The sequence below is a fragment of the Eretmochelys imbricata genome, chromosome 4 (assembly GCF_965152235.1).
Source record: "Eretmochelys imbricata isolate rEreImb1 chromosome 4, rEreImb1.hap1, whole genome shotgun sequence".
Lineage (NCBI taxonomy): Eukaryota > Metazoa > Chordata > Testudines > Cheloniidae > Eretmochelys > Eretmochelys imbricata.
Window position 1 is genome coordinate 144,112,890 of NC_135575.1, and position 25,346 is coordinate 144,138,235.

The 25,346-nt window shown below is 60.5% G+C and overlaps 1 protein-coding gene across 5 annotated transcripts; it reads left to right on the plus strand.

Moving 5' to 3' along the window:
- The first annotated feature begins 572 nt into the window (after positions 1-572).
- LOC144264359 (RING finger protein 145-like) lies at positions 573-21,330 on the plus strand. 5 transcript variants are annotated; one of them, XM_077816080.1, is made up of 10 exons: positions 573-922; positions 9,145-9,253; positions 9,726-9,817; positions 11,132-11,367; positions 13,072-13,247; positions 13,605-13,745; positions 15,359-15,541; positions 16,154-16,361; positions 17,419-17,775; positions 19,332-21,330. In XM_077816080.1, the coding sequence occupies exons 1-10, from the start codon at positions 757-759 to the stop codon at positions 19,872-19,874; spliced, it is 2,211 nt and encodes a 736-aa protein (XP_077672206.1). In that variant the 5' UTR covers positions 573-756; the 3' UTR covers positions 19,875-21,330. The 5 variants fall into 5 exon arrangements, with proteins under 5 accessions (XP_077672206.1, XP_077672207.1, XP_077672212.1 ...); XM_077816081.1 differs by having other exon boundaries at positions 16,154-16,301; XM_077816086.1 differs by lacking the exon at positions 19,332-21,330 and adding an exon at positions 18,647-19,304.
- Positions 21,331-25,346: the final 4,016 nt, after the last annotated feature.

Sequence of the window (25,346 nt, forward strand, 5' to 3'; positions counted from 1 at the left end):
GCGCTCCCCCCTCCTCCCCGGGACAGGGCCCGCCCCCCCCGCTGAGCGCCCCCCCTCCCTCGCGGGACAGGGCCCTCCCCTCCCCGCTGAGCGCCCCCCCTCCCCCGCGGGACAGGGCCCGTCCCCCCCGCTGAGCGCCCCCCCTCCCTCGCGGGACAGGGCCCTCCCCCCCCCGCTGAGCGCCCCCCCCTCCCTCGCGGGACAGGGCCCTCCCCCCCCCGCTGAGCGCCCCCCCCTCCCCCGCGGGACAGGGCCCTCCCCCCCCCCGCTGAGCGTCCCCCCTCCCCCGCGGGACAGGGCCCTCCCCCCCCGCTGAGCGCCCCCCCTTCCCCCGCGGGACAGGGCCCTCCCCCCCCCCCCGCTGAGCGCCCCCTCCCCCGCGGGACAGGGCCCTCCCCCCCCCCCCGCTGAGCGCTCCCCCCCCACGCTGAGCGCCCCCCCTTCCCCCGCGGGACAGGGCCCCCCCCCCCCGCTGAGCGCCCCCCCCCCGCGGGACAGGGCCCTTACCCCCCCGCTGAGCGTCGCCCCCCTCCCCCGCGGGACAGGGCCCTTCCCCCCCGCTGAGTGCCCCCCCTCCCACGGGACAGCCCCCCTGTTGAGCCCTGCGCCCCAGAGAGCGAGACCCCCCCATCCCTGGGACCACATCTAGGGGAGGGAGACCCCGCGGTTGAGCCCCGCACCCCCAGGGGAGGGAGACCCCGGGACACCTGCCTGCACCCTAGGGAGAGGCGGCCCCCCTCGGCCCCCCGGGCCGGCATGCCTCGGCTGGAGGAGGTGGCCAACGTGGCGCTGCGGGTGCCCAGCGTCGTCCTGCTGGACCTGCTCTACCGCTGGGACGTCCAGGCCTTTGCCGAGCTGCTCCGGCCCCAGCAGGAGGAGGCCCCCTGGCGCCGCCGTGCCCTCTGGCACGCCTACTACCTGGGTGAGGCTGGGGGGCGAGGGGGGAGCGGCCCTGCTCCGGGCAGCGAGTTCTGCGCCCTCCCCGGGAGCGCCCGGGCGGGGACGGCGAGGCCCCTGGAGGAGTCGGGGCTGCCCACCCTCGCGTTCCCTCTGGACGCGTGGGAGGTGCAGACCGAGTCCCAGCATGCACTGCTCCTCTGCGCCAATCCTGATGGCGCGCTGCGTGCGTGGGCCGGCGGTCTGCATGCGCCACCGCTCCCCACGGTGAAGGTGTGGGAGCCGGGGAAGGCGCTGGAGGAGCGGGGCGCTGTCTGGATGGGGGCGCAGGGTCCTGGGTGACCGTGGTGGGTGCTGCCCCCCACCCCCGAGCTGTGGGTGTGGATAGTGGGGGGCACAATTTAAAGGTTCAGCCGCCCCCACCCGCAACAGCTCAAGTCAGTCAGACCCCCCCATCCCCGGGCACAGCTCTCCCTTGCCCTCAGTGTGCTCCCCAGAAAGCAGCGCCCCCTGCCTGCAGCGCCCAGCTGTTGTTCCTGCCTCTCCCCGTGGGGCACAGATTGCCTGGCCCCCGAGGTCAGGGCTCCGCCAGCTGCCACTCATGGAGGGGGCCCAGCGGCACCATGTGACTGAGTGGGGTTGGCTCTGAGTCAGCAGGAAACCCACTTGCGGGAGTGGGGATCCCCCACCCCAAGCGTTGGACACTGCGTGGTTTCCAGCTGTGGCTTCCAAGGCACCCCCCCCGCTCCCCAGCCGGGGGCTCCTATGCATTAGCCACCCCGTGGTGTCCCCTATCCCCCAAATACAGAAGTCAAACTAAGCTATGTGCATGGCAGGCCAGCTTGTGAGAGCGCTCTGAATGGGTCATATTTTGGGTGGAGCTCTTGCCTGTCACATTCATAGAATCATAGAATCATAGAATATCAGGGTTGGAAGGGACCCCTGAAGGTCATCTAGTCCAACCCCCTGCTCGAAGCAGGACCAATTCCCAGTTAAATCATCCCAGCCAGGGCTTTGTCAAGCCCGGGGATCGGCTGCAGGAGTGGGATCGGCTGCAGGAGTGGTGGATCGATCCTAGCGCAGCAGGACCCTGCTGCATTCACTGCCCAATGACAGTAGCTAACTATAGGCCCGGACAGAAAGGCACCCAAGGGGTCAACCCGGCTTCTCCTGCCCCCAGGTACCTGTCTAGGCAACACCTCTCACAAGCTTTGATGTGACTGGCAAGCCCGGGGGCCTCCACGTCCTCGATGCTCCAGTCTCTGGCAGTTTGACAGCATGATAAAGTTCTTTGGTTTGCAGGTTTTCCCAGGAGAGTTAGCTGGGAGCACAGTTCCACTGCAAACAGAATAGGCAGATTTCAGAGTAACAGCCATGTTAGTCTGTATTCGCAAAAAGAAAAGGAGGACTTGTGGCACCTTAGAGACTAACCAATTTATTTGAGCATGAGCTTTCGTGAGCTACAGCTCACTTCATCAGATGCATACCGTGGAAACTGCAGCAGACTTCATATATACACAGAGAATATGAAACAATACCTCCTCCCACCCCACTGTCCTGCTGGTAATAGCTTATCTAAAGTAATCATCAGGTTAGGCCATTTCCAGCACAAATCCAGGTTTTCTCACCCTCCACCCCCCCCCCCACAAATTCACTCTCCTGCTGGTGATAGCCCATCCAAAGTGACAACTCTTTACACAATGTGCATGATAATCAAGTTAGGCCATTTCCTGCACAAATCCAGGTTCTCTCACTCCCTCACCCCCCTCCAAAAACCCACCCCCATACACATACAAACTCACTCTCCTGCTGGTAATAGCTCATCCAAACTGACCACTCTCCAAGTTTAAATCCAAGTTAAACCAGAACATCTGAGGGGGGGGGGGTAGGAAAAAACAAGAGGAAATAGGCTACCTTGCATAATGACTTAGCCACTCCCAGTCTCTATTTAAGCCTAAATTAATAATATGCAATTTGCAAATGAATTCCAATTCAGCAGCTTCTCGCTGGAGTCTGGATTTGAAGTTTTTTTGTTTTAAGATAGCGACCTTCATGTCTGTGATTGCGTGACCAGAGAGATTGAAGTGTTCTCCGACTGGTTTATGAATGTTATAATTCTTGACATCTGATTTGTGTCCATTTATTCTTTTACGTAGAGACTGTCCAGTTTGACCAATGTACATGGCAGAGGGGCATTGAATAGCCCTTTCCTCCTCAGGTCTGCGCCCGGCATGTAACTAGCTCCATTTGGCTCCTTCCCGGGCCAGCAGGAGCTGTTCTGTTGGCTCGTGAGCTCTGGAGGGTGGATGCTGCCTTGGGTGAGGGAGCTGGGTTTGGGTTCAGAAAAGAACTAGGTAAGTTCCTGGAGGATAGGTCCATCAATGGCTATTAGCCAGGGCTGCAACCCCATGCTCTGGGTGTCCCTAGCCTCTGACTGCCAGAAGCTGGGAGAGACCGACAGATGGATCACTCGATAATTGCTCTGTTCTAGTCATTCTCTCTGAAGGCAATTCCCTGGCATTGGCCACTGTGGGAAGCCAGGACACTGGGCTAGCTGGACCATTGGTCTGACCCAGTCTGGCCGTTCTTATGGGTTTGATGTATCTGATGAAGTGAGCTGTAGCTCACGAAAGCTCATGCTCAAATAAATTGGTTAGTCTCAAAGGTGCCACAAGTACTCCTTTTCTTTTTGCATCATCCAGAGAATCATTACCCACGTTCTAAATGCAGACGCTTTCTTGTTGCTGTGTGAGGAGGGAGGACCTGGCTTGATGGTCGGGTCCCAGGGCAGTTTGCAGGACTGGCAGGTTTCATTAAAACCCGTTCACTTGCAATCCAAGCCTGTTGGCTCAGGCGTCCCTGAGAGGCAATGAACACAGAGTCCCACGGTGCCATTTTTACTAGAACATGCAGGGTTTCCCGTTCTAGTGCAGTGGTGGCTCCTGCGTAGAGAGAGGATTTGAGTCCAAGGCTGCCGGAGAGAGGAAGTGAGGCCCAGAGCGGGTAAGGGAATCACACGCTGAGGTGCCCACACCTGAATGCGCTATTCCAGGCCTGGCTTTGTAAGACCAGGTACAGAACAACTCACCCTGCCGCAGACAGGCCGGTTGCCAAGGCACAGTGTTAGGAAACTGATCCAGCCCTCCAATGTCTTTGGGCCTTGCTCTGTGAGTTACGGCTGCAGGGCGGGGGGACTCTGGTGCGAGACCTGAGGCCCAGGCTGGCCAGAGCCCCGGGGGCCTACAGGGGAGAGGCAGCTGCTCCCTCCTGGCCTGCCGGATGACCCACACTGGTGCAGCTGCTTGGAGAGAGGCCCCAGCTGACCCCCGCCAAACGCCAGCACATCTGTTAGGGCAAGCGGGGCCAGTTTCTCCATTACCACCGAGATCTGCTGGGCCGAGGAGAGAGAGGGCTAGAGACTGGCTGTGGTCCTTCTGCCTTAGCCCTGCTATGCTCGTCTGCTAGTGGCTCTGGCAGAGCACGTTCAGTCGGAGGCCAGGAGAGAAGGTCTTGGGGCAGCGTCGTGATGTCCATGCGGAGGCGAGGAAGGGGGTAGCTCAAACTCTTCTTGGTGGGGGAGATTCAGCAGCTAGTCTGCCCTGCCTCTTGGTCCCGTGGCATCTCTCTCTCCAGGCAGCTCGTTTGCTGCGTGGCTGCGTCCCGTGCCCTGTTGTATCACGAGATTCGTTGTTGCCTCTGATGCAGCCCTGCAGGGGAGGAGGCGCCCGTTGCAGAGGAGGGAGCTCTCCTGAGTAACATGAGTCAGCCGCAGGCTTCACTGGGGCCTGGAAGTGGGCACCCAGGCTCCGTGGGGATGGGTGGGGTACAGAGAGTCTAGATGGATCCAATACCAAAGGTTTTTCCTTCATTGTCCAGGCCGGTTCCATTCCCAGCACCCAACCGCAGAAGCTGAACTGGCCTTAAGACTCTCCAGGCGGGGGACCCCCACCCCCTGCCTCAGTTGCGGTGTAGCAGTGGATCTGCTTCGTAGCAGCTGTGCCGGCCTTGGTATCCCCGGCTGTCATGCCCCATGCTCTGCTGGAGACGGGGAATGGCCTATGATTCCATGCAGTGGCGGATTCGTCTGCTGCACCTGAGGGAACCAGCACCCACGTAGACAGGGAGCGGGGGGTTTGTGGCATGGACCTACGGGCCCCTGTCTGACTCCCAACGTCTGCACCTGCCCTCACCTGCTGGCATGGAGGGACTGTGGATTTTGCTTCCTCCTGGAGGAGGATGTATCCGGGAAGCGGAGTGGAGGGTGCAGGCTGCTGCAGTGGGTATACATGCATGTTTGCAGTGGGCTGCACTGTCTGGCTGTGCCAGAGTCAGATGGCCCATGTGTGTAAGCCACCCAGCGGTGTGGGACAGTTTGCAGTGGGCGTGCTCATGGGTGGCAGAATGACATAATTTGAACAAGTGCAAATAAATCTTTATGCAACCCAGTGCCGTCCAGACATGGTGCCTGCCACATTCCATACAGAAAAATCTCTAATCCACCCCGTGGCATCCCAGACTCTGGTGCTACATGGCCTATAGAAAAACTTGTTAGAAACGTTTTAACGAGTTAAAAATGCAAAATTATTTGGGACTATTTTTTTAATTTCTCCACCTGTAAACAGGGCTGGATTAAGACAGGGGCTTTAGGGGCTGCAGCCCAGGGCCCCAGCTCAAGAGGGCCTCGCAAAAATAAATCACAGGCAGTGATCTCCGGGCCACTAAAAGAGGCACTCAGGCAGTTCTGCCTGCATGCTGTGGCCCCACACCGCTCCTGGAAGCGGCTGGCTGCTGGCCCATCTCTACAGCCCCTCATGGGGTCAGGGAAGGAGTCTTTGCATGCTGCCCCCACACCTCCCATTGGCCAGTTTCCCCTCCTGTACCCAAACTCCCTCCCAGACCCCGTACCCCCTCCTGCACCCCAACCCCCTGCCCCAGGTCAGAATCCCCTCCTGCACCCAAACTGGCTCCCGGACTCCACACCCTCTCCTGCACCCCAATCCCCCACCCCATCCCCCTCCTGCACCAAACTCCCTCCCAGGAAAAAGACTAGTATACAGGGGCCCCACAAAATCTAATAGCCCCAGGCCCACAGGTGACTTGATCTGGCCGTGCCTGTAAAGTACCACGTTAGTAGCATAAATGACTCTACAAGTCATGGAGGATGCTAGAATTGTAGGGAATAGATTGGAAATCCTAAAAGTGCTTCCTTTGTAGGCACACAGCCCTCAAAGTCCGACACCTCTGGACCATGCTGGGTCCGTGCTGCTGCCCTGTCCCAGTGGGGAGTGTTTATGTGAAATCGTCCAGCTCTTCGCTTTCCCTCTTGCATCTTCATCTTGCTCTTTTCTGCCTGTCTGTTAGATTGCCAGCTCCTTGGGCAGAGACAGTGTCTTGTGAGGGGCTTGTCTAAATGCAGGTGCTGCTTAAACTGTGCCAGTGTCCCCAGGGTTCCCCCCCAAATACGTGGTCTCAGCAGTACCAGTATAAAAATGCAGATACCCGTGTGACTTGGTCCACATAGGCGGGGTATAAGCTGTACCAGTCAAAGGCACCGTTATCCTAGTATTACTGTTTCATTGGGAGTGGGTGTGTGTGTGTGTGTGATTTTTTTATCCGAAATAGTTTAAAACTATCGACCAGGTGTTTCTGCTTCTCCACCCCGTTGTGATTATTGGGTGCAGCACACCGGGTAACGAACAACTCAAGCTGTTGTTCAGCCTCTCGGCACTGGGTGCCGGCAACACAGGCTAGAATTGTCTGTAAAGCTCCAGGCAACTTGTGACGCTCTGGAAAAAATAACCCCGAGCTGTTGGTTGGCTGCAGGTCACCTACCACGCTGAAGGGTTTTCAGGGCCTTTTATATTCTCTGCCCTGTGGAAGATCTCAGCAGCAAGATGGAGTTTGGAGTCACATGGGCAAGTCACATGTCCACACATGACTCAGTTTGTTACACGCCAACGCCATTGTTTACATGTTAGTTTGAACGTTCCCAGGAAAGCTCAGATGTGGATTGGCATCTCCCAAAGTTCATTGTCAGTTAAGTGTTTCTTTATTGGGCACTTAGTGAGCAAAGTCCTTTCTCAAGAAGCTGACCAAATGCTTCACTGAGGCTACTTGGAATCAAATACATTTGAGATACAAGTACAGAGCCCACATTCATAACTTCAAATACACAGATGATACCCACATACAGCTAGCATAATTATAACCAGCAAATCACAACCTCTTCCCATGACAACCTTTGTACAATACTTGCTGCAAATACATAACCGTGGTGGCAATATTGACCTATGACGGGGTGGCCAACCTGTCACTCCGGAGCCACATGCGGCTCTTCAGAAGTTAATATGCGGCTCCTTGTACAGGCACCGACTTTCCAATGTGCGGGGTGGGGGTGGGGGGTTGCTCACTGCTCAACCCCTGGCCCTGCCACAGGCCCTGCCCCCACGCCACCCCTTACCGCCCCCTCCCTTGGGCCTGCCGTGCCCTCGCTCCTCCCTCCCCCCCCCCCGCCTCCTGCACGCCAGGAAACAGCTGATTGAGAAGTGTGGGTAGGGAGGGGGAGGCACTGATTGGCAGGGCTGTCGGTGGGTGGGAGGCACTGGGAGCGGGGTGGGGGAGCTGACCGGGGGCTGCTGATGTATTACTGTGGCTCTTTGGCAATGTACCTTGATAAATTCTGGCTCCTTCTCAGGCTCAGGTTGGCCACCCCTGATCTATGCGGTCCCAGATCATATTAATAACGTAGCACCCCTTTCCCAGCTCTGACGCCACAGAGTCTGCCTGTGTCCCTGTCCCATTTCCCGCCCCCTTAGCAAACATGATTCCAATTTCCTTAACCAGTCATTTTACTGAAATCTATCTAACCAATCCTAACAGATTGTAACGTAATTCTCTAACCAGTTATATCCCACTACCCTAATTAACTTGCAGCTAGCAAAATTAATTATACAGCAGACAAAAGAAACAGAGAACCAGACAGATTAACAATAGAAAAGTGGGGGCCATAAAGATAAAACATACAGAAATGAGGGTTTCACAACCACAACTATTGATAAGTGATTTCTCACCAGACAGGATGCTATCAAACTAAGTTTTCTTTAACCATCTTTATCTGGTGGTGATGGGCGTTATCAGGACAGGATTGTATTCCTAAGAGCCACGTACCACCTTATTTCATTGTGACTGGCTTGTGATGTGAGGATTTCAGAGTAACAGCTGTGTTAGTCTGTATTCGCAAAAAGAAAAGGAGTACTTGTGGCACCTTAGAGACTAACCAATTTATTTGAGCATAAGCTTTCGTGAGCTACAGCTCACTTCATCGGTTGCATCCGATGAAGTGAGCTGTAGCTCACGAAAGCTTATGCTCAAATAAATTGATTAGTCTCTAAGGTGCCACAAGTACTCCTTTTCTTGATGTGAGGATGTGACCTTCCCTTCCCAGCTTATGGCTGCCCCTGCTGCTTAGCCAGAGGCCTTAGCCTAAGAACAAGGCCTCAGACTATCTGAGGGAGAGAAGACCCATACACAGGCAGACTGTGATTTTCATAGAATCATAGAAGATCAGGGTTGGAAGGGACCTCAGGAAGTCATCTAGACCAACCCCCTGCTCAAAGCAAGACCAATCCCCAACTAAATCATCCCGGCCAGGGCTTTGTTTTATACCTCTATAACTAGCTAAGTGATAAAAATACACTAAGTTCTTAATGTGTAGGCCTTTACAAGCTGGCCTGAATATCTATATTCTAACAGCTGGTTAGGTCTTGGATGGGACAATTGCAAGCAAACCCCGGCTGGCATTAGGGATTCAGTGCGTGGGTCCCTCTCCTTGGAGTCAGTAGCTTGTTCTGCCCTCATGCAGCCCCTGCAACATGTGATAGCCACTTCCCATTGTTCAGTGTCGCTGTTCAACAGCTGCCGCGCCCTGCTCCAGAGGTGGCTGCACTTCAGTGGTGGGCGAAGCCCCCCCTGTGTGTAGCTTGTAGATGGAGTTGTTTGGGAAAGTGCAGCATCGTAACACATGTGGCTGAGTTTGAACTGGTTTCTGTTTTCCTGGCTCAGGTAAGAGGATGGGGGATGGGGCAGAGAGACCCCAAGAAAAGGCTAGAAGAGGAGAGACCGGCGCTCCTGCGGGGCTAGCTCTGGGCGCTGGGTGCTGTTTCTGGCTGTGCCCTCGGGGGTGGGTGGGCAGCGCAGTGATGGGAGACCGCAGGCACGGCTGGCTGACCTGTTCTCTCCCTTTCCCAGGCCATATGCTGTGTGTCGGGGTGCTGCTGCTCCCAGTCAGATCCCTGGTGAAACTTTACCTCTATGGCCTGACACTGCTGCTGCTGTTCGTGGGGCACCAGACGGCCAGGTGAGCCCGGCGACCTGGCTGCAAGCCACCTGCCTTGCCCCGGGGGCTCTGTGCACTCACCACGGCCCTGGCAGGGGCAGGCAGTGTACATGGCTCTTGCAGGGTGTGGGAGCTAGCGGTGCACCCCGCAGCAGAGCTTGGTACCCTGGGAGGAGAGCCCCGGGGAGAGCTGGATCTGGGGGAAGCTGGGACTGGAGACACGTGCTCTCGGGCTGTGACTTCACGGCTCCTGGCTGCAGGGGCGGCTCCGACTCCTGGCCCTGGGGTAGCGCTTGCCCCTACGGTGTGGTCAGGAGCCAGGAGAGGAAGGTGGGTTGGGTTTCGCTGGCACGGGGACTCGGTAGAAGATCGCAGGTGCATACCTGGGGCTCTGGCTAACTAGAGTGAGTCTGGGGCACTGTGGGGCGGACAGGAGGACCGGGCAGGGGAGGAACAGGTACCTGCTGCTAAGACCCCACCCCTCTCCTTCCAGGGACTACATGCGCCATGAGATGGAGGATGAGTTCCAGGGGGCTGTGTACCAGGACCCTGTGGTGCTCAGCCGCTTCCTGACCGCCCTGACAGGTGAGGCTGCAAGCCCCTGTGGCCGCCCTTTCCTGAGACGCCTTTCTCTGGGGGGCCACCCCATTTTCCCTTTTGGCATGGGGATCCGATGGAAGCCCCGCAGCCCGAGGGAGGGGCGTGTCCCAGGGTCAGGGTTTTCCTGTGGGATCCCTCCCATCAAAAACTGGAACGGCTGCAGAGCATGCAGGGCGCCCCCAGTGCCTGTTCAGGGAGCACTTCCCAAGGAGCGGAGCCGAGAGACCCACAGACTCTCTAGCTAACGGCTGGCACCTGGTAAGGGTCGGGGTGGCCCTTTAATGGCCTCTCAGTGTGACCACGGCACACCCGCTCATGCAGCATAGTGGGGAGCACGGGGGGAGTCCAGCCTAACTGCTGGCTGAGCAGCATCTCTGAGCGACCAGCACCATGCTGAGGGGGCGTTAGAAACACCTCGAGTGAGTTTGAATCCAAATCCTGACCGCATCTCTGCTTGCCCTGGGGCGTGTGAATTCACACCCCCGCTTTGGGCTTCGAACGGGGACTGGGTTTGGACTAAGGGCTGGATGGGTTAGCTGGCCATTTGGGCGTTACACCCTCAGTTACACGCTGCAGCCCTGGCTCTGCTTTCAATCTGGCTTCTCCCAGCGGAGTGTGTCAGTGAGTGGCAGGTGGAAGCTCCCCCAAAAGGGATGTCTCTGCACAGGGGTTTGTGCCCCAGTAAACTGGGGCGAGGCGATGTGTAGGGCAGACCGACAACTACCCAACTGACCTCAAACGACACAGCTTAGGGCTACCCAGGGGGACAGCGCCCTGCGGTGGCCATTTGTAACCTGGGTGGGGAACTCTTTCCTGCAGGCAGGGTGCACGTCGAGCCCCTCCCATACAGCCTCTGTGCAGCTGTCTGGGGGCCTTGGGGAGGAGGGTGAGCCCAGGCCTGCTTGCAGCAGTGTCTGGGAGAGCTGGTGATGTGTCTCCCTTCACCCAGCACCTCTCATCTGAGGATCTCAAAGCACCATCCACGATCACTGAATAGCAAACTTCCCACTGGCCCCTGGTGGCGGGGGCAGCATTAACGGCCTGTTCCAGGTGGGGCAGTGTCTCACCCACACCCAACAAGGAGACCGTGGCAGGTCTGGGAACAGCACCCAGGAGTTGTGACTCCCCGCCCTGCGTTCTAAGCACTAGGCCATGCTGCCTAGGCTGTGGGCTGCAGCCATCGTGCTAGCTGGGAACGCTGGTTGTGCAGGGAAGCGAGGGGGGATGTGGGCAGGGGCCGGCTGTGAGCCACCGCGCGCTCCAGCTGCACTAACGGGCCTGCTCTCGCCTTCCCGCCAGGCCAGATCTTTGTGAGCACGCTCTGCGCCCTCCTCATGAAGACCAAGCAGGTGTGGCTGTTCTGTGCCCCACTGCTCCCGCTGCTGGCCCGGCTCTGTGGCCTCCCCCTCCAGGCGCTTCCTGTGGTCAACGCCTTTGCCACCTCCGTCACTGTGGTGGAGGTGCTGTACGTGGCCGCCTCCCACCTGCTGGCTCCCTTCCATCTGGCTGCTGCGGTGTGCAGGGAGATGGCTCAGGTGAGCGGCTGGCATGCAGGGAGAGGGCGGGTGGGGGGAGATGAATGGGTCCGGCAGTGCCCTCAGGCAGGTAGCTCGGGGCACTTCACAGTGAAACCAGACTGGTCCAGGGGTCTGGCCAGGTCAGGGGGGTGGGAATGGGACATGGGGCCTTGCCCCGTAGGGGGCACTGGTTCCAATCCAATTGCAGGGCAGGGGACTGGCTGGCTCAGCGGGGCAGGGAATGAGACACGGGGCCTTGCCCCTCTAGGGTGGGAGACTTGAGGAGGGTGGGGGAATGAGTAAGGCTAAGATGAAGTCATGAAACCCATGACTTCCAGCGACCTCCGTGACACTGGGGGCCCCGCAGCTGACCAGCCTCTGCCAGCAGCGGGGGACCCTGCAGCAGCCCAGCCTCTGCAGGCGGCAGGGGATCTCCCACCGCTGTGGGTGGCGGGACCCCCCGCAACTGACTGGCTGCTGCCATCGGCGGTGATCCCTGAGCTGCGCAGCCACCGCTGCTGGCAGGGGTCCCCTTTGCAGTGGCCCACCCACAACCCCCTCCCACCACGCAGCTCCCAGCCTCTGGCAGCAGCAGACGGACCCCAGAGCTGCTCAGGGGCCCCCCGCAGCTGTTCAGCCGCCATGAGCAGCCCCCTCCTGCCACTGCAGCTCCCAGCCTGCTTTGGCAGAGGAGCCCTGGATCTGCTCAGTGCTTGCAGGGGGTCCCCTGCAGCTGCCAACCCCGCAGGGGGACCCCTTCCAGCCACTGGGCAATGGGGTCCCTGCAGCTTCCAGCTGGACCCTCCTCCCTAGACATTCTGCAAGGGATGTTTTAGTAAAACTCAAGGACGGGTCACGGGCAATAAAGACAAAAAACACGGAAGGTGTGACCTGTCCCTGACTTTTACTAAAAATGTCCGTGACAAAATCATAGCCGTAGGAATGAGACATGGGGCCTTGCCACTTGAGGGGGTGTCCAGGGTGGGAGGACTGGCTGGAGTGAGGGCAGGAGATACAGGGCCTTTTCCCCTCTAGGGGGCGCTGGCTCCCATCTGACCCCAGGGCAGGGCAGGGCAGCTGGCTAGCTCAGGGGTCTGGGCAATGGGACCCTTCAGCTCAGAGGCCTAATTCCTGTCGAGCCCAGGGTGGCGGTGAGGTGCTGTGTGTGAGACAGGCTGATGAATCGGAGTCCATTGTAATCTGAGACCCTTCATGCAAACCACCATCGGAACTGGGCCCCTTCGACCTCCTTCCGGACAGTCCCCAGGGTGGGGTCAGGAGCTCTGGACTCCCCTCTGGCCGCTGGGGAGCAGGGATGTGGCTCGCTGGTGTGAGGGCAGGGCACTCTCCGGGAGCAGCCGGGGTTCTGTCTCCAGGGCTGTGAGCCCAGAGCTAGAGACACTTCAAACACTGCCCCCAGGTGCCCTGTAAACCTGCCCGCTGAGCTGGTACAGGAGTCTGACTCCCCAGCCCGGCGGTCCCTGCAGTCCCGTGTCTGGACGCTCTGACTCCATCACTCTTACCAGAGGGGGGATGGAGGCACCGGCTGGCGATGTGCGTGATCAGACACACCCCTCCCTCAGCTGGACTGGGGCTCTCTGTCCAGCACACAGAGCTGGGAAACGTTCAGCCCTCACAGACACTCCTCCACAGTAGATCCCCACCGCAGCCCCCCGGCCCAGGCTGTGTGACAGCACTGGCTAACTGGCGCCTCCTCCCCAGGGACTGGAGATGTACAGGCTGGTGGCGCTGGCCATGTCCCTCTGGAGCCAGCTGGCCATCCCGGTGCTCTTCCTTGTCTTCTGGCTGGTGCTCTTCACCCTCCAGATCTACTCTTTCCTGGCCTCTTCCAACAGCCTCCTCGCCCAGCAGGGGCTGCTCTTCATCTTCCTCAGCAGGTAGGAGGGGGCGACCCGCGCTGGGGCAGGGGGTGGAATGACCTGGAAGGCCGCCGGGGCTGATCCAGGGAGCAGTGGGGTCAGGCTGCCTGTGGGGGTGGGGTGGGGGGGATCTAGGCCATTCTGGGCTGCAACTCATCTGTTGCCAGGGTTTGAGATAAGGGACGTTGCATACAGGGCCTGCTTGGACCTCAGCAATTCAGGTCCGGCTCCTTACTGCCCCCTGGTGTTACTGCTGCGGTGCCATACCTGCCTGCTCTCCTAGCCCATTCCCTGGGATCTGTCCACATGGGTTAAGGGGATGGACCCGGGGCCTCCCAAAGGAGCGTCTCACCCTGCTGTGTGGTCTGTTGGCAGCGTGGCCGAGTGCTGCGGCACGCCCTACTCCCTCCTCGGCCTGACCTTCACTGTCTCCTACCTCGCCCTGGCCGTGCTCAACCTTTGCAAGTTCTACCTGCTGGGCTACGACGCCTTCCAGAATGGCAACGTCATGCACAGGTGAGGGGCCCCCGGGGCAAGGGCATCGCTGCCGTGCTGGGGCTGAGGAAGCCGCAGGCTCGGCTTCTGGTCTGGCGGCTCTGCGAGTGACTGCGCTGGGCTTGTCTGCACTGCCGCCGGAGGTGCGATGGCACCACGGCTGGACGTACCCCAGCTGGCTTGGATCGAGCTCGCTCCAGTAACGAGCAGCGGCAGCGTGGGCAGGCTGCTCAAACACGTACCCCAGGCGGGCTTCTCCAGCCCATGCTGTCGTGGCTTCCCGGATGCTGGTACTGGAGAGCGCAAGATGCAGGCTAGCTCAGGTCCATCTACGCATGCTGCATCACTGCTCTGATCGCAGGACACACATGCCCCTGGCGGCTGCCGGTGGGCTCCGGGGCAGAGCTTCCCGCACCGCCTTGGGCGGCAGGATGCCGTCTTCCTCAGGGGTGCGGTGGGGGCACTCTCTCCGCTCTCCCTTCTTGTCTCTGTGATCCATGAGCTGGATCTGACTCTCTCCTGCCCACAGTCACACTCCCCTGGGGCTGGGCACCTGCATGGTTAATTGTGACCCCCCGTAGTGCTGCCTGGCAGAGAGAAAACACGTCCCACAGCCTGGGCAGCTTATTATCGGCCTGAGGCAAAGTGCTGGGCAGCTGTACGGAGAGGGGGGTGTGACTGATGCACAGGATCCGTGTGTGATGGGTAACCCCCACTCCGGGGTGCCACCTGATGTACTGGGGTCGCACTGAGCCCACCTGTTCCACCAGCCCGGGCTTCCTTACCCTGTCCTGCTGTGCCAGGCCCTCAAGCCTCCTTCAGCACACACACAGGTAGGGACACGCCCAGCTGCAGAAAGACACAGACACTGAAATCAGCTCTGCACGGGAAGAATCAGCTAGGGGATCGCCCAGCACTCACGTGCACACTCCCTCTGGGGTGCAAACCCAAAATTGTATTGTCTTGCGCTGCACAGAAAACTGTACAGCGTAAGCTCAGGAAATTCGCTCCCTCCCACTGTGTGGAGGAAGTTATGCACAGCTTTTTGCCCCTCCCACCCTGTTGTGGATTTCACAAACTGGTTTTAGAGAAAACAAGAGCAAGTTTATTAACTACAAAGGATAGATTTTAAGTGATTATAAGGGCTAGCAAACAGATCAAAGCAGATTACCCAGCAAATAAAACAAAGATGAAATATAAGTTTAAAATACTACAGAAACGGGTTACAAGTAGGAGTTTCTCACCCTGAATGTTGTTTTAGGCAGATTGCCCTGCCCCAGGTGACTGGCTGGGTGCTGGGAGTTTGGACTGCCTTCCCTGGCGATCTGGGCTGTGAGCACCACTCCCCCGAGTCGAGGGCATTGCCTGGTGACAGCACTGTGCGAACGGCAGCTTGGCTGTCACTGATTTGGGCAGGGTCTGAGTCCCGGCATGCAGCCCTGTGTGTGCGTTCATGCGTTGGCCACTGCACGCGTGGTCACCGTGGCCGCCTGCTCAAATAGCCGGTGATGCTCCTGGCCGTCTGCACTAGCAGGTCCTGGCTTTGCACACGCAGCGGTGGTGATCGCATGCCTCCGGCGGGCGCGCAGTTCTTGGTTGAAGCCCCATGCCTTCTTCTCCTGCTCGCCTGGCAGAGGTGTGACGGAGGGCGTGACGCTGCTGCTGCTGGCTCTCCAGACGGGGCTGCTGGACCTGCAGATCCTGCAGAGAACCTTCCTCCTCAGCATCATCCTCTTCATCGTGGTGACGTCGACCCTGCAGTCCATGATCGAGATAGCCAACCCCATCGTGCTGGCGCTGGGGGCTTCGCAGAACAGGTAGCACCCGATCCCCCAGCCTCCCAATGGGGGCAGCAGGATCCGGCCCAGCTTCCACCTAGCCAGAGTCCCAGCCCTCCCCATGGCTGGGGCTCATTGCATGGGGATCTCCCCAGAGCAGGCACAATCCTGGCCGCCCTCGGGACTGCCTGGGGCTTGATGCAGCACCCTCTTCTCTCAGGGCCCACTCCAGAAAGGGTCCCATTGACGTCACTGGGTTCTGGATCAGGCCCTCGGACAGGCTACTGCTGAGCGCAGCGATGCCGCTGCCTTCCCCTTCGGCCCTCGCGGAGCCGCTGAGACCCCTGGCTGGGAGACGGTGCCACGGCTCAAGGGAGAGTCCCCGGCGGCCACGAGGAGCTGTATGGGATGCAGAGCAGTGAGGGCAGAACTGGCTGGGCCCACAGGCCTCCCTTAGCTCCACCTGCGCAAGCGAGGACGGGCAGAGTGTTGTGCGTCTCCCTCACTCCCAGCCGGTCCGGCAGGCTCCGCAGCCCTCTTCTCCGTGGTGGGAGGGATTCTTGGGGCGTCGCAGCGGGCACTGGGGAAGCGCTGGAGCCCTGCAGGCTGAGCTGTGGACTGGCCAGGCCTCTGACTTGTTCCTCTTCCCAGGAGCCCTTGGAAGCACTTCCGCAGCCTCAGCTTGTGCCTCTTCCTGCTGGTTTTCCCCTGCTTCATGGCGTACAAGATCGCTCGCTTCTTCCACATGGACTTCTGGCTGCTGATCCTGGTCTCCAGCTGCATGCTCACCTCCCTGCAGGTACGGCCGGATCTCCTTCCCCACATCAGGGTCTCCAGCTGCATGCTCACCTCCCTGCAGGTACGGCTGGGCCCCTATGCCCCCGATCAGGGTCTCCAGGTACATGCTCACCTCCCTGCAGGTACGGCCGGGTCCCCTTCCCCCCATCAGGGTCTCCAGGTACATGCTCACCTCCCCATTTGCAATCCCCCGGCTTGGAGCAGAAGTTCTTCTTGTTACCCTTCTCTGATCACACCCTGCTTCGTCACACCCTCTCCCCCGAGTCCGGGTCCCTAGCCATGTGCTCCCCTCCCTGCCAGGACGGCCGGGTCCCCCTTTCCTCAGTCCAGGTCCTCTGCCACGTGCCTCTCTCCCTGGGGCTATGGCCAGGACCCTTTCCCCCAGTTCAGGTCCCCAGCCACATGCTTCCCTCCCTGTGGGTATGTCTGGGTCCCCTTTCCCCCAATCTGGGTCCCCAGCTGTGTGCTGCCCTCCCTACTGGTACAGCCGGGTCCCTCTTCCCCCGATCCAGGTCCCTAGCTGCATGTGCCCCTCCCTGCAGGTACAGCCGGATCCTTCTTCTACTGATCCAGGTCCCCAGCTGTGGGCTCCCCTCCTTGCAGGTACAGCTGGAGTCTGTTCCCTACAGCATCTCTCCCTCCTGCTAATGAGCACCTGCCCCCCTCAAATCCCAGCTGCCGTGGTGCTGCCCTGGCTGGCTTGGGTCCCTCTGAACTTCCTCACAGCCGCTTCCACTCCTGGCCAACCTACATTTTGTGCCCTCTGCAAACGCTGTGACTTGCCTGCTGGCCTCTTTGCAGAGCGTTACTGACTGGTAAAGAGTGGCCACAGCATGGAGCCCTGTGCCCTCGCTGGGAATCCTTCGCCCCCGAAACCTGGCCACTCAGCATCCCCTGTCCCTGGGCCAGTCCCGACCTGCAGTGACACCTCGCCCGCAACCCCTTCGTTTCCTTCCCTCCCACCCTGGGGGGGACCTTGCCAAGGGACACGTGACAGTCGTGGTAACCAAAGTCACCTGACTTTCCAGCATCTGCCCCCTGCAAGGGGTGTGGGGCTAATTGGCCCGGTGGCTGTTGGCAGCAGAGCATCATCCCCACTCTCTGACCCTTTGCACCAGGTGATGGGCACCCTCTTTGTCTACGCGCTCTTCATGATTGAGCTGTTCCAGGATGCGCCCCTGGAGAAGACGGACGAGATCATCTACTACGTCAATGCGGTGAGCCGGGTGCTGGAGTTCCTGGTGGCCGTCTGCGTGGTGGCCTATGGCACCTGGGAGTCCATCTTTGGCGAGTGGAGCTGGATGGGCGCCTCTGTCATCATCATCCACTCCTACTTCAACGTGTGGCTGCGGGCCCAGTCGGGCTGGAAGAGCTTCCTGCTCCGCAGGGAGGCCGCCAAGAAGATCAACTCGCTGCCCAGGGCAACCAGGGGACAGCTGCGGGACCACAACGACGTGTGTGCCATCTGCTTCCAGGTGAGCCAGCCGCGCCCTCCTCCCCCTGGGGGGCAATGTGGTGCCAGCACTCACCAGCGGGGACGGTGACTCCCACTCCGGTGCAGAGGGGGTCTCCAGCGCCCTCCTCCTGCACCGACTCCACTGCCCCGCGGCGTAGGGCACTGCTCGGGAACCTGCCCCTGCTCTTCAATGAGCCTGTGTGGGGGACAGGGCGAGTTCTCTTGCGCAGATCAGAAACCCCTCTCTCCTTGAGTGCACTGCGTATTTCCAGGGGACCCCCTTCCCCAGCCCAACCGGCTCTGCATAAGGAGGTGGCTTCCTGAGGGTTCAAGGAGCTCCTCAGTTGGCCTCCACGTGCCCTAGATCAGGGGGAGGGTTGCATCCACTTCGAACAGGTTGCGAGGGTCGGGGGGGGGTGTCCCTGGGGGGTTCGCACCGAGATCAAGGGCAGTGACTGACCCAGCGGACCCCAGACTTGTCGTCTGCATGGCCCCCTTGTCGGACGTCTTGCTCCCTGCGGCCCCAGGCAGCCTGGCAGAGAACACCGGCGTGACCTGGCGTGCACCGTCGGTGCGAGGTCACAATGTGTGGAGGATGCCAGTTTGTAAAATGCCATCCTCCACCCCCTAGTGATTGCTGCAACCCTGCCCGCAGCTGGCCTGACCCCACCCCACACGGGCTGCGACCCAGAAGGTGAGAACCGCTGGGCTAAACCTTGGGCAGTTAGTTGCTCAGTTCTTGCGTCCATTCAGCATGGGGGCAGGGGAGTTTCCTGGGTTCAGGCTGCCTGCAGACTCACAGGCGGACGCTGCAGCTCCGTTACACTCGGGCCCGTTTGGCAAGTGTGCTCCAAGACCATGAGCATGGGAAACTTTTATTCTTTGAGGAGATTCTGCTGAGTCTGGCTATGCCACGTGGGCCCTGTAACTGCCCCAGGCCGTGTGTGCACCTGCCCTGGAATCCAGGCCCACGTGTTCCAGGCTCCATGGGCGCGCAGTAGAGTTGCACACTGCCGAGGATTCGAGCCCTTACCGTTGAGAAGGGAACCCTAGAAAACCTGGCCTGAGGGAGAGGAACGCAGCACTGACTGCCTGAGTCTGCAGACAGCCTGGAACAGGAGCTCGCTGATCTGTGGTGAGACCCGTGCCTTGTGCCGTACAAAGGATGCCAGTGAGGGGGCCTCTGGTGACAGCCCAAGCTGGCAGGTGCTTCACGGTGCAGCTGGCCAGCAGGATGGGTGGCTCACGTCTCCTGGTGACTTCCTAGGGGCCCTGAATGTGAGGGCCAATGGGCAGGCATAGGGGTGCTGGGTAATGGGGCATTTCCTGGCTCCTCGTCTTGGGGTGCCAGCCATGCTGGAGAGGCTGGTGTAAGGGTTGGCAGCACCCCATAACACCTCCTTGCCCTTGATGGCACAAGGGAGCCTGGGACGGCCTCTTGAACCAGGCTCTGTCCTGGGTGACTGGAGACTGGATCTTCATACCCCATCCCGTTCCAGCGGGACAGCGATGTCTGTCCCAGCCCTGGCTGTGCTGGCCGGCTCCCCACTAACCCCTCCTTCCTCTGCCGGGCAGGAGATGAACATGGCCGTGATCACCGACTGCGGCCACTTCTTCCACACGGGCTGCCTCCGCAAGTGGCTGTACGTGCAGGACACCTGCCCCATGTGCCACCAGCCAGTGACGCCCTCGGCCACCGAGGGACCGCAGCCAGCCGGGGGAGAGCGGGCGGAGCCAGAGCCCATCCCAGAGGAGGGGGCGCCTGAGAATGCAGATGCTGGGGCTGCGGGAAGGGCAAGGACCCCAGACCCCAGCAGGACCGCTGAGGGTGGGGAGTCCAGCTGGCAGGAGCAGGAGAGCCCAGCACTGGCAGAGCCCAGCAGGGCCGGACTGCTCCCAGAAGCTGTGCCCCATGGGGAGGGCGAGCCCATGGACCCCGCTCAGAGCAGGACTCCCCAGCCAGTGTCTCGAGGGGGCTGCGCTCCACAGCCGCGTGCCAATCCGGGGCGCACGGCCCTGCTGGGAACCCCGCCCCCTCCGGAGTGGGGCGGAGAACGTGGAGGGGGGGCAGGAGCCGGGGCCAGCACGGGCTTCGACGGCCGCCACTGCCTCTCTTAGCGTTCAGCCTGGGTGGGGGGCCGGCGCCTCCCTGCAATCCGAGTGCGCAGCGACTGCCAGGCATGGCTGGTGCCAGCAGAGGGGGCGTGACGGCCGCTGCCGGGCTGGGAAGTGTAACGCCCCGTGTCCTGCCCTGGAACACGCCCACTTAGCCCCCAGAGGACGGGCCTGAGTCGCCCTTTGGCACCTGTCTGCAGACTTGCTGCAGCTCCGGAGCCCCCAGTGCAGTGTGCCCACCCCGTACGCAATGCCGGAGCGCCCCCTCCTGGGAAGAAGCAAGCATGGCTTTTAGAAAGCCGGCAGGGCCCAGCCCAGCCCTGCTCCAGCTGCGCAGAAACAACCGGGAGGCACTTGGATGGCTCGTGCTCCATTACGAACGGGGACCTCCGGGCTGGGCTCCCCACGGTTACAGAATGAGGCGTGTTACTGCTGGCTCCCTGTCACTTGGCTGCTGCTGCTAAGCTGGGTGCCAGATCTATCTGGGCTCTGCCCCAGCGCTGGGGTTCTCAGCCAGAAGGCAGCCGGTGGCACCTGCCCTTCCCTTCCCCCTGCCGAAGTGGGAGAGGCCGAGACGCACTGGCCTGGTGGCTCTGGCGTGACTGGGGCGTCCTGCAGCTGCTTGGGACCATGTGCGGGAATGGGGAAGGAACCTATCTGGGCGGGCCCTGTGCTCTCCAGGCCGGGCCTGTCTGCGGTGGGAGGTGGCCTGCTGCACCACTGCTATTACAAGGCTCCTGGGGGGACCTCGGCACCTCCCAGGATTGGGCCCTGGGCAGGGCAGTGTCCCTTTCCCTCTGCTGGTTCAGCCTGCAGCATGCCCCGCAGAGCCTCTCCCTGTATCAGGCCAGTTCTACTCTCAGAGGAGTTTGCCCTGGCAGGGGAGGGGCCAGGCTGCTGTGACACAAGGGCGCATAGCTGTGCACTAACAGCAGCCATGTCTCACCCCAGAGGTGGCTGCATACCAGTGGTAGGCAAAGCAAGTACAGGCCGTGAAGTCTCCCCCATCTGTACTCTGCCCTCTGTGAAATATTTATCTACCACAGGTCCATGTCCCTTTCCCATGCAAGGCCCAAGGGAATGTGATGAAACTTGAATAGAAAACCCCTTTTGTTTTTAAAGCCTCAGGGATTAGTAATTCCAAGGAAGCTGTGACTTCTACCGGAGATGGACGGGCCCTCGTACAGCTGGGCTGGGCACGTCTGCGCAGCGTGTAGGATCCATGTGGATGCGAGGTGTTGGATCGCTGTCAGCTCTCTTCCCTTTGGAAGGGACCCCGTCCGGCTAAGAAGCCTTATTTGCGTTAACTTCGGGTGATCAAAGCACCTGGAATGTGCAGATTCCCATTCAAGCTTTTGCGCTGTGGGCTGTTGGCACTCGGACCGGCGACGTCCCGCGAGATGGACACGGCAAACAGCACAGAGTGGCTACGAAAGTGCAATTAAAAACACGGAACATTTGCGTGGATCATCACTTACCTGTGAACTGGGGGGCGGGCCCCGCTCCCTGTGTGGGTAACCCTAAACCGAAGGGAATGGCCGCAGGCTAAACAGCCACCTGCCCTCATAAACAGGGGCCAGGGCTGCCCGGTGCTGGTAACCTGCTCCGGCACCGCAGGTCCAGCCGGGTTCCCTTCCGTTCTCAGCTCTTCAGTGAGCCCCAGTCCCGGATCTGCTCCAGCCCTGCCAGTCCCCTTGCACCTGCCGTGGCTGCTGCCCACCGTGCTGCCTGGCTTAGCCAGCTGCAGGGCCCTGGGCTTGGTGGTGAGGCAGGGGCCTTTGGAGGCTGTTGCCCCTCCCGCTCGATGCCAAGGGTTGCCCCTGTGCCGGCCTGTTCCTCTGTGCTGCTGAGATCATGTAGCCAGGCCTTGGCCACAACTTCAGGGCAGCAGGCTCAGCGCAGGTTCTTGGCTGGAGGGAACATGGAGGCCGCGCTGCCCAGCTGCTGGGGTGTGGAGCTGACGCAGTGTCCCGCAGTAATCCCCCTTCTCTGGGGAGGGACAGTCCGAGGGCCTACTGCACACCATGGGGCCAGAGAAACTGACCGTCGCCGTCCCTGCTCCTCACGTGGGGCTTGCCCTGCCTGGGTGCGTGGGGAAGCAGGGCCCTGCCCCTCCCCGTCCCAGGTGGCTGGAGGGGTCCAGCTGGCCCCTTCCCCTCTGGGCAGCCATTCTCCCCACCACCGGCCATGCTGAGGAGCAGGCGGGGGGAGATTTGTGAGGAGGTCTCTGTCATCACAAACCAGTAGTTTTTGCTTGTTTCTTGGAGCAAGTTTGATTTCCCCCCTTGAATCTCTGGCAGCTCCCTCAGCCCAGCTGAGCAGATGTTGGCTTCTGGCCTGGTTCCTCTCCCAGTTCCCCCTGGATCCGCTCCCCCAAACCCGGGCTAACCCTCTGTGCCGGCCGCATCGCTGTTCTTGATGAGGTTTTGATGTGGGGGGGCTGTTCATTTTGTTCCAGGTGAGGCTGTTTAAGGCCCAACCAGCCAGATCTGGCTCCTCGCTGCAGGGACTGGGCAGGCAGCGGCCTCCTTAGGTCTCTGAGCCCAACAACTGAAGCTCAAGTCACTGGGACGGTAAATTGGGCCAAGGGGGATCCCCTCGGGCTGGGGCTGGGGGGGAAATATGATTGGTGTGAACCCTGGGTCCTCTCTGCTCACTATGGGCATTAAAGATCCTGCCCAGCTTTGAGGTTTGCTCTGGAATCCTGCCCCCCTTCAGTCCCTTGTTCCAGTTGCCACACTCCACCCCAGAGGTGGCAGCGTACCTAGAATAGGGGGCGCCTGCCTTGTCCCTCCCCAGGGGCTGAGGTGCAGCCGGGTCATGGCGACGGAGCTGCGAGTGGGTCACTCCTGGGGCTGGCACCGGCACCTTCCCTTCCAGTGCCACCGGGGGAGCAGCTCCCACCAGGGCAGGCATTGGCTCCCAAGCCTCCTAATTGTGAACCCACCCCCGTGGCATTGGCGGGCCTCCCCCGTCCCCCTCTGGAGGGCCCGGATACGGGCTGGGCCTGGCAGCTGGGGCTAAAGGCAGCGTCCGCTCCCCAGCGTGGCCCTGCTCGGGTGGAGGCGCTGAGATTGGGGGGCTGGCCAGGTCCTGCATGCCCCAGTGGAGTCTGGGCCCCAAAGGGCAAGAGAGAACCCGAGCCCCGTTCCTCGTGGGCCCGCTCCCCTGGCGGATGCCTGGCCTCCCGGCAGCTCCCAGCAGGCTCCGTGCAGCGCCTGGCCGCACCCCAGCGATAGCAGGCCTCGTCTAGCTGGGGGGCGCCGAAGGGCCCCTCAAAGGCCTGGGCAGTGCAGCGATGCCTGGTGTCTTCTTGGCTTCTGCCACTAGATGGGGCGGAGCCCCCGCTGCAGAGGGAACCGAATTGCGGGTGGCGGCTTTTCTGGCACTTAAAGTAGCCGATTCAGCAGCTTGGCCGCCCGCCCAGAGCGGGGAGAAGGCAGGAGGTTGCCCGAGCCCCTGGGATCCCCTAAACGCTTGCCAGCGTGGGCCCAGCTTCTCCTCTGGGTTACGGCCCTTGGCGTCCGGGGGCCACGGGCAGCTGCCCCAAGGCAGCGCGTCTGAGCCTCGGGTTCTCACCGCGCCTGGCAAGGCCCCCCGGGCCGCGAGCTGCCAGCGCTGTGGGTTCACCATCACCCCGACGCTCCCAGGTCCAGGAGGCCGCGGGGGCGCCGGCTCGCTGCGCGGCTTGCCCGGCGCGGTTGTGGCCTGGCAGGCAGAGGCGAAGCTGCTGCCGCTTTCAGCGCTCCGGGGGCTGCTGGGCATCCAGCGCTGCCCTTCGGCATCCCAGGGCGGCCTCTCCGCCCGCCCTGGGCCGGTCCAGCCGCCCGGAGCTCCGGGGCCACGTGGGACCGGCGAACGCACGGGCTGAAGTGCTGCTCCGTCGGCACCAGAACCGATGGGGCTGATGGCCGAGCTGCCGGGGGTGCTCGAGGTGCTCAGCCCCCGCCACGCTGGGCTCCGGGGGGGGAGAGCCACAGGCACAGAGGCCGGAGCCTTTTGCCTCTGGCTGTCCTGGAAACCCGGCCTGGGGTGGCTGCTGCTGTCTGGGGCCTGGCCTGTGGCTTGGGCGGGTGGGACGTGCCCACAGCCATAGCCCACCTGGCACTGCCAGGGCCCCGGGCTGAGCAGCCAGGCCAGGGACTGACAGGGTGCACAGCCCTGGAGGGAAGGCAGTGATAAATGTTGGATCTGTCCCCCCCAGGCTTATTTCAGCTGGGGCTGTAACGTCCCCGTCAGGGCTCAGCCGCTTAGCGTGGCTGCCCCGGGCGTCTGGGGGAGTCCAAGGACAGCAGGGCCTGTTGGGATGGTCCAGGCCAGGAGCTGTCAACCTTTTACTTTCTGAGCCCCCCACCCCATGCTATAAAAACTCCAGGGCCCACCTGTGCCACAATAGCTGGTTTTCTGCATAGGAAAGCCAGGGCTGGCGTGAGGGGGTAGCAAGCAGGGCAATGGCCTGGGGCCCCACGCCGCAGGGGCCCCGCGAAGCTACATTGCTCAGGCTTCAGCTTCAGCCCCGGGTGGTGGGGCTCAGGGACCGGTGTAACGAGGCTGGTTCGGGCGGGACCCCACGGAGAGTGCCAGTTCAGGACAAACTGCTTCGAGCAGGGCAGTGACAGTCCCAGGCTGGGGTTTCTGTGCACCCCAAGGCAAACCAAACCAGCCAGACAGAGAGGACTTCGGTCTCACCCCACTGGCTAACTACAAGTCACACAAGCAATTCCCTTAGACGCCCCAGTTTCCCAGTTTCACCACCAGTGCCCCTTGTTATGGGGACAGATGGTTATGAAAACCAAATACCCCAGTAAAAGAAAAAAGGTTCCCTCGACCCAAAAGGACCAAGCCCCAGACCCAGGTCAATATACAAGTTAGATCTTACCCACAAATCACACTGTTGCCAATCCTTTAGAATCTAAAATCTAAAGATTTATTCATAAAAGAAAAAAGAGAAAGATGAGAGCGAGAATTGGTTATATGGAATCAATGACATACAGTCATGGCCAAGTTCTTGGTTCAGGCTTGCAGCAGAGATGGAATAAACAGCAGGTTCAAATCCTGTCTCTGGAGACCATCCCCAGCTGGGATGGGTCCTTCAGTCCTTGGGTCAAAGCTTCCGTGTAGCAAAGTCCCTCCAGAGGTAGGAAGCAGGATTGAAGACCAGATGGAGGAGCTGCCGCAGCTCTTTATAGTCTCTTGCCATGTGGCCTCTCTTTCTTTGTCCCAAAGACAAGCTGCCCATCCCATGGCCTGGAAACACCTCAGATTTCTGTCCCTAGGCAGGTCCCTGCACACCTGGCTGAGTCCCCAGGCGTGTCTGCCTTCTCTCAATGGGTCAGTTGTGTCGCTGATGGTCCTTAACGGGCCACCCAGCAGGCTAGGCAGAGCGGACACCCACTTGTCTGGGGTGTCACCCAGAATCACAGCACAAGTTTGAACTACAGACATTACAGAGCCAATGTTCATAACTTCAACTAC